Consider the following 11762-nt stretch of genomic DNA (forward strand, 5'->3'; position numbering starts at 1 on the left):
GAAACCACCACTATACCTCCCCTCGATTCTTGTTCGACGTCAACTCGACGAGTGTTTGTGGAATGGCTCATACACTGAGGTCTTCCAAATCTAGACCCTTTACTAGCAAGGGTTGTCGACCTATCTACTATCCATCTATGTTTATATAAATATATTTCTTTCAATTTTTTCCTCCAGTTATGATTAAAATATTGAAACATATTATTTTTTAAAGCATGGATGTTCAAGTATATTATTTTTCATGAATGGGTTTAAAATTAAACAGAAACAAAATTTTTTTAGCTAAGTATGGCATATATATATATATATATATATATATATCAATCCTTTTTCGCTTATAATTTATACATAAAAAATTGCAATCACTCGGTAAGAAATATATACTACTATATCAAAAAATATATATTTTATTAATCATCAGAAATTTCATCGTCCTCAACAGATTTTGCTTTCTCTTCCATCTTCGTCCGTGTGATTAGCTCCTTGGCTGGATTGAATACGCCGTTCGTCTGCACATTGCATATGTAACACCTTGTACTTTTCTTGTAGTGTTCTAAAGCACATTTCTCGCAGAAATAATGTTTGCATCTGAAAGGAAAATTCGTTTCACATATTCTACATCTAACTGATTTAGAAGATAGAATTTTGATATATACTTTGTAACGATGGGGTCTGTAAAACTACTTCGGCAAATAAAACATTTGAACGGTAACGTTTCTTCGTCGCTGTCGATTTCGTATTTTTTATCATCTTCGTCACCGCTATTATTATATTCTCCTGTGGCAGCTTCTCTTTCTAGCTGCCAACCTAATTTGTAATCCGACCGGTCATGAAGAAATTTACAGCTATCTGAAATTGAAATGGAATGAAATAAGTACATAATAGAGTAAATAATAGATGTTTTAATAGCAAAGATTTTCGGTCTGTTTACCTCCAAAGCCACAAAAACCAGTTTCTTTATAATCTTTACATATGTCTGGCTGATAATCCCACCTAACAGTTGCTCTAAGATTAGATGGTGCTCTGATTGGTCCTTTGCGAACCATACCACTGGAAGCATTTCCAGCAGCTGTATCTTTCTTCTTATAATATTGAGCATAATTATTCAAGCCTCTATAAATCTTATCATCCTCTTTTCCTTCCAATTCCTAAAACAGACAGATTGTCTTCTGTGATATTGTTCTACCCTTGGATATTTTTGTATTGTATTTTTCTATTTACTTCATTTATTTTCTGAGCTTTCTCAAACAGAGCTTGAGCATCTTTGTCCTTCTCTGTTTCTGTTTCTAAGATTGCTGTTGCTCCTTGATCGCTTGGTCCTGCTGGCATAGGAGTTTTAGAACTCTTGTAAGACACTGTAACGCTTTCATCATCGCTACTATTGTTATCAATATGCCGTTGGTCCTTCAATTTCTTCGTATTAGTCTGTAAAATGCTGTATTTACAACAAGTTCCCATTTTTGTTAACACTTGAATTTCATTGCACATTATAATTTATCTAATAATTGAAAGCAACCATTACATGATTCTATCTAATATTTACACTTTGTTTCATAGGATTATTATCATCCTGTTTCTTTTCCTTTTTGACCACTGTAGTTTCATCTTCGCTACTCTCTATTTAAAAATTAAGAAAAATATGTTATTATTTATGGGTACTGAACATAACCTATAGATAATACTAATCGAGTTTATATAATGAAATTACAATCTATTGGGACGCTAGGACAAAAATCTGATGTTCTTTAAACGTACTTACCATCTTCATCATTCGCTGTTTTCCGTTTTCTAGCTGCAGTGCTCCGAATTTTTCTCCTTTTAAATAAAAACGTGCAGTTTTTCTTGTCTGTTGTAGATTCTGCGTCTTCCATATTTGTTTTGTAAACAACTTCGTCCAAGTGTCTCTATAATTTCAAGATTTAATATTTTACGAATATTTTAAAAATCTGTGAAAATACGATTTCGATTCTCAGTTTGACCAGTCGATAACGAGTTTATTTAACTGAGTTCAATCCTTGAATAAATACGTTCTGAAGGTATTGTACATATCTTTCGCTAAAAAATTAATAGGTTATATTTGGCTAATCAGAGATGCCGTAGATTGTCAAAATCTACCTCAAATCTATACGAAACTGTAATATAAATGAAATTATGAATAAAATAATTTCATGGATAACATAAATAGGAACTTGTTGTTTCATCATAACTTAATTCATAGAAAAAGAAATTTAACTAAAAATTAACTGTAAATTTTTAGCGCGTTTTAGAGAAACTAATATGAATAAGAAAAAAAATATGGCAATTGATTTTCAAGACAATATGATATTGTTAACCAGGAAATATTTAAAACGTAAGATTATGTGTCCTGAAACAAAGTTCAGGCATCACGTTAAAGAAAGAATGCATATATTAGAACTGTTAAAAAGAACAGTGGATATGGGTGAAAGTAATTCTGCTTTGTTGATTGGACCTAGGGGTAGTGGAAAAACAACAGTATGTTTTCTATTATTAATTTCATTAGAAAATCATCACTTTTTAGTATTTCCTTTATATAGATCTTTACTTTTTTATAGTTGATAAACAGTATTTTAAAAGAATTGTCGTATGTAAAAAGTTTTAAAGAGAATGCATTAATAGTGAATCTTCATGGTCTTGTTCATACTGATGATCGGTTGGCTTTGAAAGATGCTACACGTCAAATGCAATTAGAAAATGTGGTTGGTGATAAAGTTTTTGGCTCATTTGCTGAAAATTTAACTTTTCTGCTTGATTGCTTAAAATCAGGTGATAAGAAACGTTCTAAACCAGTTGTTTTCATACTAGATGAGTTTGACTTGTTTTGCCAACACCACAATCAAACTCTGTTGTATAACTTGTTTGATATTGCTCAATCTGCACAAGTAAGTGTAAAGTAGAGTTTTGTATTGATTTAGGATTGAGTTGAATATCAATTGAATGTTCATCTCTTCAGGCACCCATATGTGTAATTGGAATGACTTGTAGATTAGATGTTATAGAACTCTTAGAAAAAAGAGTTAAATCAAGATTTTCTCATCGGCAAATATTTTTGTTCCCTGGAGACATATCATCTTCAGAACAACCAACATCTGCTTTTGATGATCGTTTAGAACTTTTTCAACATCTTTTAAGTCTTCCTGATGATGAGAATGTAAATAGGATAGAATATCAATATGAAGATTGTACAATAGATCCACAGTTTGGATCTGTGTGGAATGAATACATAAAAAGTTTAGTTAGTAATACTACTATGGTGAATCTCTTAAAAAGACTGTACCAAATTGATGTTAGCGAAAGAAGTTTTAGAAACTTTTTAGCAATAGCTGTTTCTACATTGTCAGAGAAGCATCAAAGACTAGATGTAAATGATTTTGTAGAAGCAAGTAAGATGTTTTCTCAAGATGACAAAGTACTAATGCTTGAGGGGTTGTCTGTATTAGAAATGTGTTTAGTAAGTGTATTTATTGCTCTCCTCCTTGGTATAGGATGTATTTTTGACAAACATGCTATTATTCTAGATAATTTCAATGAAACATGAAACAGAAATTTATGATGGAGAGCCATTTAATTTTGAAGCAATTTATAATCGTTATATAAAATTTGCTAATCAAAATTCTTCTATACAAACTGTTCAAAGGCCTGTTATTATGAAAGCATTTGAACATATTAAGGTAAGGGTTGTAATAACAAAATAGGAGTAAAACAATGTTGTTCTTGTATTATCCAAGTAGCTTATCATTTTCAAAACCATGCATATTTTCACAGAATTTGGAGTTTTTATTGCCAGTGAGTGGTATGAATTCAAAAGTTGAGAAAGAGTATCAATATTATAAATTCGTACTCACCTCACAACAAGTTATAGAAGCTGTAAAAAATTATTCTGGATTACCAACAGAGATATGTCAATGGGCAGTAACTAACATGTAATCATTATGGATTATTTATAAAATTGCAGGTGCTAAAGAATTTTGCATTTGTAATGCATCACTCATTTGCAATTTTAACCAACAAATGAGTATTTTATAGAATAAGTATGAGATTTGTATTTTTTAAAACACATTTTTGTTTACTATAATTATTTATTTTAAAGAAGCAGCAGTTTGTTTCTTATGCAATATTTTGTGTAAGTGTCTTACATATGTATTCATTTCAAAAGTATATGTTTTTACATATATAAGAAACTATGCATACTAGTGTATTTACTATTAAAAAAATATCAAGCAATTTTTCTAAAAACAACTATGGTATCTAATTAGATCACATGCTATCATGGCAAAAGGGTAGTTTGCATTTAGTAGTATGAGATTAGCATAAGAGTATATATAAATTTAATATTTAATAACATTGAACAAGGTGAAAACAATTAGATATTATTTTCTTGATGTCTATGTAATACATCTCTGTAATACAGTCTTCGAAAAGCAATTCCTGCCTATCATAGCATAAAAAACGTCCAATATTACGTCCTTGATAAATGAAGACAACAAATAATTTTTCATAACAATATTTTATCTGAAACTTATAATAAAAGAGACTTCTATTTAGGTGCCATGCTATTAATCAGGTTATTCTATGTAGTTACAGTGTCTGTGATCTTTCAACAGGATTGTTCCCTATATGATAACATCTATAATTTTCATTCATGTAGTTATGTAAGATTTTAATTATTTATCATAGATTGCCTGTACATTGTATGATGTAACAGTACTGTGTAAAAGCGTTATAACGTGTACGTGAATACATTTATATGTTTCTAATAAATCTGCTATCGTTATACAATGTTGGTAAGCATTAGGAAACACTAATCTATCCAAGCGAAGTTCGGTTTATTTTTATTGGTCAATGTAGTATCGGTAATCGTACTTAGTTTAGAACTCTTCGATAACTTTCTCCCAAGTAGAAGTTGTTTTCCATACTTCAGACGATTTTTACGATTATATTTTTGAATGTACGAATCGTGACCTATTGCAAATTAACTTGCGTAATTAATCGAGCAATGATATTTTAACTCAAATGCATCTTACCAGGATTAATTCCTACAGGATGTACGCTATTTAATTCGTGCTTTTGTGAAGCTGGTCGAAGAGCAGACATGGCTCTACTTATTCCTACCTAAAAGATATAATGCTACTATGCATAACCAATTTTATAATGTATACAATTTTTTAGCTATGAAGTATATATGTAATAGTTATAATAAAAACCTGTGGGTGTCGTATTCTATGTTCTACTAAATCTGCACCTAGAAGCTCATCATGAACACTCATTCTTATTGGTATAATTTTATTTATAAACTAGAAAAATGTAAAACGTCAAAAATTAAACAACGGATTTTGTTTGTAAGAAAACATATTTTGAATAATATTTGATACAATTTACCCATAGCAAAATAATAGATACTGTGAAGCTCCAAAGTGTTAGGCATAAAATTACTAAACATTGCACGCCTAACAAATATCCTCCTCCTCCTATAAGCAGAAAAATATCTCTGTGGAATTTGATCATTTCATAAGACAAATTTATGATTGCAAACCTTTGAATAATCCTTTTCTTCCACTGGTAGTATCAAGAGGATACGGATTATCTGCAAATAAACCTATAGCAAAAATACCCCAAATTCCACTTGCACCTACATGAAAGGAAAACTGGCCAATAAAATGAGAAATTAATAGAAAATAAAGTAGTAAAATTAGAAAGGAAAACTAAAACCATGTGTAGCACTGGCTCCAACAGGATCATCAATATGCATTTTGTCAAAGAGGGGCATGGTAAAACATGTGATAAGAGCACCAATCATTCCGACAATTATGGCCTCCCAGGTTCTGAAAAGGAAACAGCCACCTAACTGACTTTGTAAAGTTATTGTTAAGGTAGTAAATATCTTATTGAATACTTATAAGTACTTGTACTGAAATTCACCTGTAATTGCAACCAGTGAACCAAGAATGCCATTTATTTGACTTAGAATGTCAATCTTATCTGGGCCATTTAAACTGAAGCCTAGCCCAACTAAACCACCCCCCATACTTGCTAGCATAGTGCAAACTGCTGCTTTAGCTGCATATTGCCATCGTTGTCCACTGACACCATATGTGCTACCACTGTTAAATGCTAACCAGCCCCACCTTATACAATTTTTGTATATTAATATATATCTGATAATCTACATCTGTAAATAGGCAACGACTAATTATTTATTTTACCAAAGTACAAATAAGCCCATGATAGCATTGACTGGACATCCAAGAGGCAATGGATCAATTCCATTGTCATATCTGCCTACCCTTGGTCCCAACATAAGGGCACAAGCAAGTGCTATTATAAATTAATATCTTAGGTATTGATTAACAAATTATCTCAAAAGATGTTAATACTTTACCAGAGGTACCACCAACAAGATGCACTACCCCAGAACCAGCAATATCAACAGCACCCATTTTTTTCAAGAAACCTTGATCACCCCATATCCATCCTGCTGGTACGCAGTATACAATTGTATTTAAAAAGGAAAATAAACAGTATGCTTTGAAATTGCATCTGTAATCATGTAATATTCAATTAGAGTTAAAAAGCTTTATAGATTATTTTATATAATTACCGTTCAGCCATGGCACCACTAACAATGGTTGTTGAAGTGGTTGCAAAGCTTAATTGGAATAAAAATGCAGCACATTTTGGACCCATCAATACGTCCTCTATTGAAGGATCTATTAAAAAATCTCCAATGCCAATAAAAGGATTATTAAACTTGCTTGTTCCGAAACTCGTTGCGAAACCAAATACCCAATAAGTTAAACCGCCGAGTACTATGTCGACCACATTCTTCATCATAATGTTGACTTCATTTTTTAAAGAGACACACCCAGATTCTAACATACCAAAACCTGAATAAACAAAAAATTAATCTTTATATTTCTTGTGTTTTAATCTAGAACTTTACCCGTTTGCATAGTGAAAATTATAAAGGAATTCGTCACAATCCAATTACTATCTTCTTGATTCAAATTATATGCAGAAGCCAAATATCTTTTTACAGTTGAAGTGTTTGTAATATTTGTTTCATAATTTCCCATTTCCATGTTAGTTCAAGACTTCTTTCACCAAGAGAATGGCATTAACTAGATGTTATTTTCTATTTGATCGTCCCAGAATGCAGTACTTCAAAGAAAAACATGTTAAAAATGAACGAACCACGACGAAAACATATTAACTATGAACGAGTTGCGGTTTCAATCGTTTTCTCCTGATATCGTGAATTTGTACTTTCATACTGTCAAAATGGATGAATTTTTTCGATAGGGAAACAATTATGTATTAACAAAATTTACTTTTATAATTTTTTTATTGACCCACATCCAGCCAACAAATTTACTGTTACATTACATTATTCATTATTATAACAAATTTTCACTTCACCATATGTTCAGCAAGTTCTTTTAATTTTTTTTTTTTTTATGGTCAAATTATAATGAAACATGCAAATAAGATACTAGCCTAAATAAGAAAAATTTGTCACATAAAACAACTACACAGAATTATAAATTTATCATAAGACCATTCTAAATATTAGCAACTTTTAAATAATTATTAAAGCATGTAAATATATTTTTATAACGATTATGAAGTTAATTATTCTTCTTAACATTAAGAAAGTTTTTCGTTTTTAATGATTTTTCAATTTTTTATGCATTAAAAAAATCATATAACATAACTATGATCTTTACATCTTGAATTCCTAAACTTCTTCAATTAGCGGTGAGTGATGGAATCAAAAAAGTACAACGTTCGTATATTTGGCAGACGAACGCGTCCAATTTATCTTAAGGAAGCAAGCTTAAATTAGTATACAGTGCTAGAATTTTAATTTTCATTCAAAATAATTTAAAGATGTAATTTTGTTAACACTTCCAAAAGCTTCTAAAAGGACTACGTTATTGTAGATGGCAAATTTCTGTCTGCTCTTTTGTTTGGATGTTGTCTTCTTTATATTTGTGAATTAGTGTCCATACACATTCTCATCGCTGTATGCTATATAGAGGAAAAAATCTTCTTCATGATGTTCCTATGAAAAATACAAATCACAATATAAATATTACAAATGTAATAAATGTTTATCTATGTCTAGAATGAAGTTTGAATTATATAATTACTGCATAAAGAGATCCCATGGTAGCACTTGTTGGAGGAATAATGTTGTTCACAAAGAAGAAGAGAGCATCTTCTGGACGTAAGTGAATTCGTTTACGGATTAAAAAGTAAAATTGTCCCACAGTCAAATCAGATGGTACTAGATATTTTTGTTTATCCAAATCACTAATTTTAGCTTTTGGAGCCTTCTCAACGATAACCTAGGAAATATAAATTTTTTATCAATATCATTTACGAAATAATACAATGAAATGCGTAAATCATTAATTTTAATTGCAAATTCAGTTATATTTTAATAAAAGGAAAATCTCAAACTTTGTTTCAAACTCAAAGGAAAATGTTTCAAACTTTGGCCCATTGTCAAGATAAGAAGCCATTCTTAAATCCACATTTGATATCACATAAATTTGACATTTATCCAAGTTTTCAAAGTAACAACAGTTGGTCTACATTTTCAATGTTCGTTCTATGCGTGTAAACGAAGTTTGTCGACATGTAAAAATTTCAGGGAAACGGCGAAATGGGGAAAATACTTTCCCTTTCGTTTGATTTTTATCATTTTAAAATTATAAGTAAGAGCGTAGTACGATCAATAGACTTGAGCAATTGCAAGGCGAGTGCACGAAGAAATTCGACACGAATGGTGAATTTAATCGTTAGCGTCCTGATCGAGCGAAAAAATATTTCGTCTCGAAATAAAAGAGTTTACAACGTAGAAAGTCGACCTTGGTTCATTTCAGACCAGGAAATTCTCGGGATATGGAACGAATCGATTAGCGACGAATTACAGTAGTCTAGTTGCTCGTAAAAGAATAATCTTAATCACGATGAATTAATGGTTTTTCGAAATGATGCAATCTCTCTGATTAGAAGGGAAATAAATTTGTTTCCATTGACCAAATGGTTAACTTTTTCGAGCAGGGATACTCACGGGAACCCTTTCGGGATATTTTCGTCGAATTTTTTCACCCTCGACCTTCCTTCTTTCAAAAGAGTGTTTCTCCTTGTAATGAAACTTCATCGTTCTCGCACGCTTGCACGAGACCCGTGCACTTTAATAAAATCGTTTCTTCTCTAGGGTTATCAAAATCTTTTTCCTATCGACTCATACGATGATTCTGAACTGGAAATACGACGATACGATGATATTCTTCTTCACTTCTGTCACAACAATCACCGTGCGTCAGTTACACTGCGCACTACAATTTGCTTTTCCACTCTACGCGGACGTGAAGTAGTCCCCTGGTTTCCACTGGAAAACTCGACGAAAGATATATCTAGAAATTGGACGATATCTCTTAGTAATTTGTATATTCAAGTTGTGTGAGTTCTGACGTGTTATCGCAATGTTTGTTTAGTGAGACAGAGAATGATTTCAATGATCCGTTTAATACATAAAACAGGACCGTCTCTACGAAATTTTCCTTTTATACGATAGCGTTTGATATACATTTAAAACGAAACGGTTATATTAATTTATTATCGGACTGTCGAAATTTGCGAATAAATTTCTCGTTCATTTGTACAAACATCTGTATTTGAAAAAAAAGACGGTTTCTCGCGGAACTTCATTACTTGTAACATTATTTGTTTAATTATATCTTTTATTCTTTTCACAATTTGTATCTTCCTTTTAGAATTAACGTTGACTATAATTATAGTTAGGAGATTAATTGTATGAAAAAATTAAAATTTTCCGTGAACAAAAGTATTCAAATTGTCTGGGATCTAGTTGAACCTTAAATAGATACGAGCCTGTTAATAATAAAGAGTGACATGTTTTTCACTACTACGCGTTTGGTGACGCATCTTTTATTCTCAACATTATGAAGAATTTATAACGCATACGTAATGATAAATTTAGTTCTTTTTTTCTTTTTGATAATTGAATACGTGATTTATTGTATACGTTACGTGCGATTTCACATTTATTACAGTGTCATTTCCAATAAATTGATTTTCAATGCACTCATGAAGTCGAATTAAATTAATTTCGGAGAAATTGAGGAATGGTATGATTTTATATTTTTTAAAAAATGCAATACAAACTTTTTGTTTTATTTATTTGTAGAAATATGTACAGATTATTCTGTAATTGCATATAGAATTAAAGTAAACTTTATTCTGCATCTTCTTCGTCATCATCCTCTTGGCTGTTAATTTGGAAGTACCTTAACTCGTAGGTTTCTTTATCTTTTGACACAACGCGTAGCCAATCACGCAGTTTATTCTTTTTCAAATATTTTTTTGTCAAATATTTAAGGTATCTATATAGACATGTTATTAAATTAGTGCAAATATCAGTTATCTTGTAAGAATATAACGCAAAACCCACAAATCATTAATGTTAATAAAAAGTTGGTTTTTTAAATTACAAGTATTTTTCTTAAATACTGGACGATACTCACCGCTTTGAGAAGTCAGTATCACTATTAACAGATAGTTTCATCTTATCCCTTTCCAAGGTTACACTGTTACCAAAATTGTTTGTCTTCCCTGCAACCTTAATTCTTTCATGCAGATATTTTTCCTATAAAAAAAGAACAACATTACTTACACATAACATTATCAATTTTAATATTCCCATCATCTCTGATAATGTGAAGTTAATATAAGATTAAGATCGCACTGAATAATTAAATTTATATAGAGATTAGAATTAAAAAAATACGAAGAATTTCAGGAAAGAAGTAAAATGTGAAAAATAGAGAACAAAATTAAGGAAAACTCACAAAATTGGCTACATCCATAATGTTATCTTCTGCCGGATGAGTACAGTCAATAGTGAATTTAAGAGATACCTTTTTCTTTTGACCCTTACCCCGAAGGGCCTGTTTCTTTATGGTCGGTCCCTTAGACTTCTTTGCCGTTGGCTGAAAAATATATAATTCCTCATTTTAAAATTCTTTTAATTAAAAAATTACGCTTGTTGTGGATACATGTGCTAGCCTCTGCTAGACGTCTATGTTGGAAGTTTACAATATCCAACGATATCTTTGTAATCTTTTCGAAAATGGAAATAAAATTGTATTATGATGAAAGGTCACAGCACACTATTTTATATGTTCTACGAAGTTTTAGTAAATTTTTAAATGTTTTCGAATTATTTTTATATTTTTCGAGAGGAGGAAACTTACTGGAGACATGTTTACAAATGGTCGACAAATGGAAGAATCTACCACTACGCGGCGCTACGGTCATTTCATTACTGTCATGAACGTAGCAGCTCCAAATGGAACCTCGAGGTTAGATAAATGTTCTAAAAAAAAAATTGTCCTTAATATTTTTTATTCGATTGTGTTGTTTATCTCTCGATCACAATATTTAATGAGCTCAACAGTAATAAAATACATTTGTAGGATGAAATAGTAAAACATTTACAAACAGATATTTTTATCTTTTCCATAATTGTGTTTATTTAAGACTAATATACAGTAACATCTAAAACTAGATGAACATAGATTCCTCGATCAGTAAATCGAATGACGCTCAACTGAATCAATTATCGCGAATATTAATCGTATCTCTATACCTCGTAATAATACGTTAAACTGCCTATGTGATAAAGCCTTCTTACATAGTAATACGTATAATTA

The 11762-nt window shown here is 30.9% G+C and overlaps 5 protein-coding genes across 5 annotated transcripts; 1 reads left to right on the top strand and 4 right to left on the bottom strand.

The window, feature by feature from the left end:
- Positions 1–391: 391 nt before the first annotated feature.
- Positions 392–2032, bottom strand: LOC126872871 (E3 ubiquitin-protein ligase RNF113A). Its single transcript, XM_050633090.1, has 6 exons — positions 1760–2032; positions 1544–1617; positions 1222–1425; positions 932–1148; positions 657–849; positions 392–588 (listed from the first exon to the last, which is right to left on the bottom strand). The coding sequence occupies exons 1-6, from the start codon at positions 1869–1871 to the stop codon at positions 411–413; spliced, it is 978 nt and encodes a 325-aa protein (XP_050489047.1). The 5' UTR covers positions 1872–2032; the 3' UTR covers positions 392–410.
- LOC126872866 (origin recognition complex subunit 4) lies at positions 1888–4797 on the top strand. The gene is made up of 6 exons (XM_050633085.1): positions 1888–2036; positions 2258–2493; positions 2574–2900; positions 2972–3469; positions 3537–3689; positions 3784–4797. The coding sequence occupies exons 2-6, from the start codon at positions 2278–2280 to the stop codon at positions 3943–3945; spliced, it is 1356 nt and encodes a 451-aa protein (XP_050489042.1). The 5' UTR covers positions 1888–2036; positions 2258–2277; the 3' UTR covers positions 3946–4797.
- LOC126872864 (putative ammonium transporter 3) lies at positions 4309–7215 on the bottom strand. Its single transcript, XM_050633083.1, has 11 exons — positions 6959–7215; positions 6617–6902; positions 6398–6555; positions 6222–6333; positions 5938–6143; positions 5728–5859; positions 5552–5647; positions 5398–5486; positions 5223–5312; positions 5043–5130; positions 4309–4980 (listed from the first exon to the last, which is right to left on the bottom strand). The coding sequence occupies exons 1-11, from the start codon at positions 7095–7097 to the stop codon at positions 4820–4822; spliced, it is 1557 nt and encodes a 518-aa protein (XP_050489040.1). The 5' UTR covers positions 7098–7215; the 3' UTR covers positions 4309–4819.
- A 126-nt stretch (positions 7216–7341) lies between these two features.
- LOC126872889 (gamma-aminobutyric acid receptor-associated protein) lies at positions 7342–9524 on the bottom strand. Its single transcript, XM_050633112.1, has 3 exons — positions 9098–9524; positions 8169–8366; positions 7342–8080 (listed from the first exon to the last, which is right to left on the bottom strand). Exons 1-3 carry the CDS (start codon positions 9185–9187, stop codon positions 8015–8017), a joined length of 354 nt encoding a protein of 117 aa, XP_050489069.1. The 5' UTR covers positions 9188–9524; the 3' UTR covers positions 7342–8014.
- A 688-nt stretch (positions 9525–10212) lies between these two features.
- On the bottom strand, positions 10213–11457 carry LOC126872887 (60S ribosomal protein L22-like). Its single transcript, XM_050633108.1, has 4 exons — positions 11304–11457; positions 10899–11039; positions 10575–10696; positions 10213–10433 (listed from the first exon to the last, which is right to left on the bottom strand). Exons 1-4 carry the CDS (start codon positions 11310–11312, stop codon positions 10286–10288), a joined length of 420 nt encoding a protein of 139 aa, XP_050489065.1. The 5' UTR covers positions 11313–11457; the 3' UTR covers positions 10213–10285.
- Between the last annotated feature and the right edge of the window lie 305 nt (positions 11458–11762).

Source organism: Bombus huntii, chromosome 14 (genome assembly GCF_024542735.1).
Source record: "Bombus huntii isolate Logan2020A chromosome 14, iyBomHunt1.1, whole genome shotgun sequence".
In the NCBI taxonomy this organism is placed as follows: Eukaryota; Metazoa; Arthropoda; class Insecta; order Hymenoptera; family Apidae; genus Bombus; species Bombus huntii.

What these genes read in the sequence shown, in the direction of transcription:
- LOC126872889 (XM_050633112.1), bottom strand. Translation starts at nt 9,187, where the DNA reads ATGAAGTTTCATTACAAGGAGAAACACTCTTTTGAAAGAAGGAAGGTC. An exon ending in AATATCCCGAAAGGGTTCCC is followed by an intron (nt 8,367 to 9,097) that starts GTGAGTATCCCT and finishes TATATTTCCTAG; the next exon opens with GTTATCGTTGAGAAGGCTCC. An exon ending in CCATGGGATCTCTTTATGCA is followed by an intron (nt 8,081 to 8,168) that starts GTAATTATATAA and finishes TATTTTTCATAG; the next exon opens with GAACATCATGAAGAAGATTT.
- LOC126872864 (XM_050633083.1), bottom strand. Translation starts at nt 7,097, where the DNA reads ATGGAAATGGGAAATTATGAAACAAATATTACAAACACTTCAACTGTA. An exon ending in TATCTATTATTTTGCTATGG is followed by an intron (nt 5,313 to 5,397) that starts GTAAATTGTATC and finishes ACATTTTTCTAG; the next exon opens with TTTATAAATAAAATTATACC. An exon ending in TCCTGTAGGAATTAATCCTG is followed by an intron (nt 4,981 to 5,042) that starts GTAAGATGCATT and finishes AATTTGCAATAG; the next exon opens with GTCACGATTCGTACATTCAA.
- LOC126872887 (XM_050633108.1), bottom strand. An exon ending in TTATGGATGTAGCCAATTTT is followed by an intron (nt 10,697 to 10,898) that starts GTGAGTTTTCCT and finishes CTTTTTTTATAG; the next exon opens with GAAAAATATCTGCATGAAAG. An exon ending in GATACTGACTTCTCAAAGCG is followed by an intron (nt 10,434 to 10,574) that starts GTGAGTATCGTC and finishes ATGTCTATATAG; the next exon opens with ATACCTTAAATATTTGACAA.
- LOC126872866 (XM_050633085.1), top strand. Translation starts at nt 2,278, where the DNA reads ATGAATAAGAAAAAAAATATGGCAATTGATTTTCAAGACAATATGATA. An exon ending in CTGTATTAGAAATGTGTTTA is followed by an intron (nt 3,470 to 3,536) that starts GTAAGTGTATTT and finishes CTATTATTCTAG; the next exon opens with ATAATTTCAATGAAACATGA. An exon ending in AAGCATTTGAACATATTAAG is followed by an intron (nt 3,690 to 3,783) that starts GTAAGGGTTGTA and finishes ATATTTTCACAG; the next exon opens with AATTTGGAGTTTTTATTGCC.
- LOC126872871 (XM_050633090.1), bottom strand. Translation starts at nt 1,871, where the DNA reads ATGGAAGACGCAGAATCTACAACAGACAAGAAAAACTGCACGTTTTTA. An exon ending in AACAGCGAATGATGAAGATG is followed by an intron (nt 1,618 to 1,759) that starts GTAAGTACGTTT and finishes ATTTTTAAATAG; the next exon opens with AGAGTAGCGAAGATGAAACT. An exon ending in AAGCTCAGAAAATAAATGAA is followed by an intron (nt 1,149 to 1,221) that starts GTAAATAGAAAA and finishes TGTCTGTTTTAG; the next exon opens with GAATTGGAAGGAAAAGAGGA.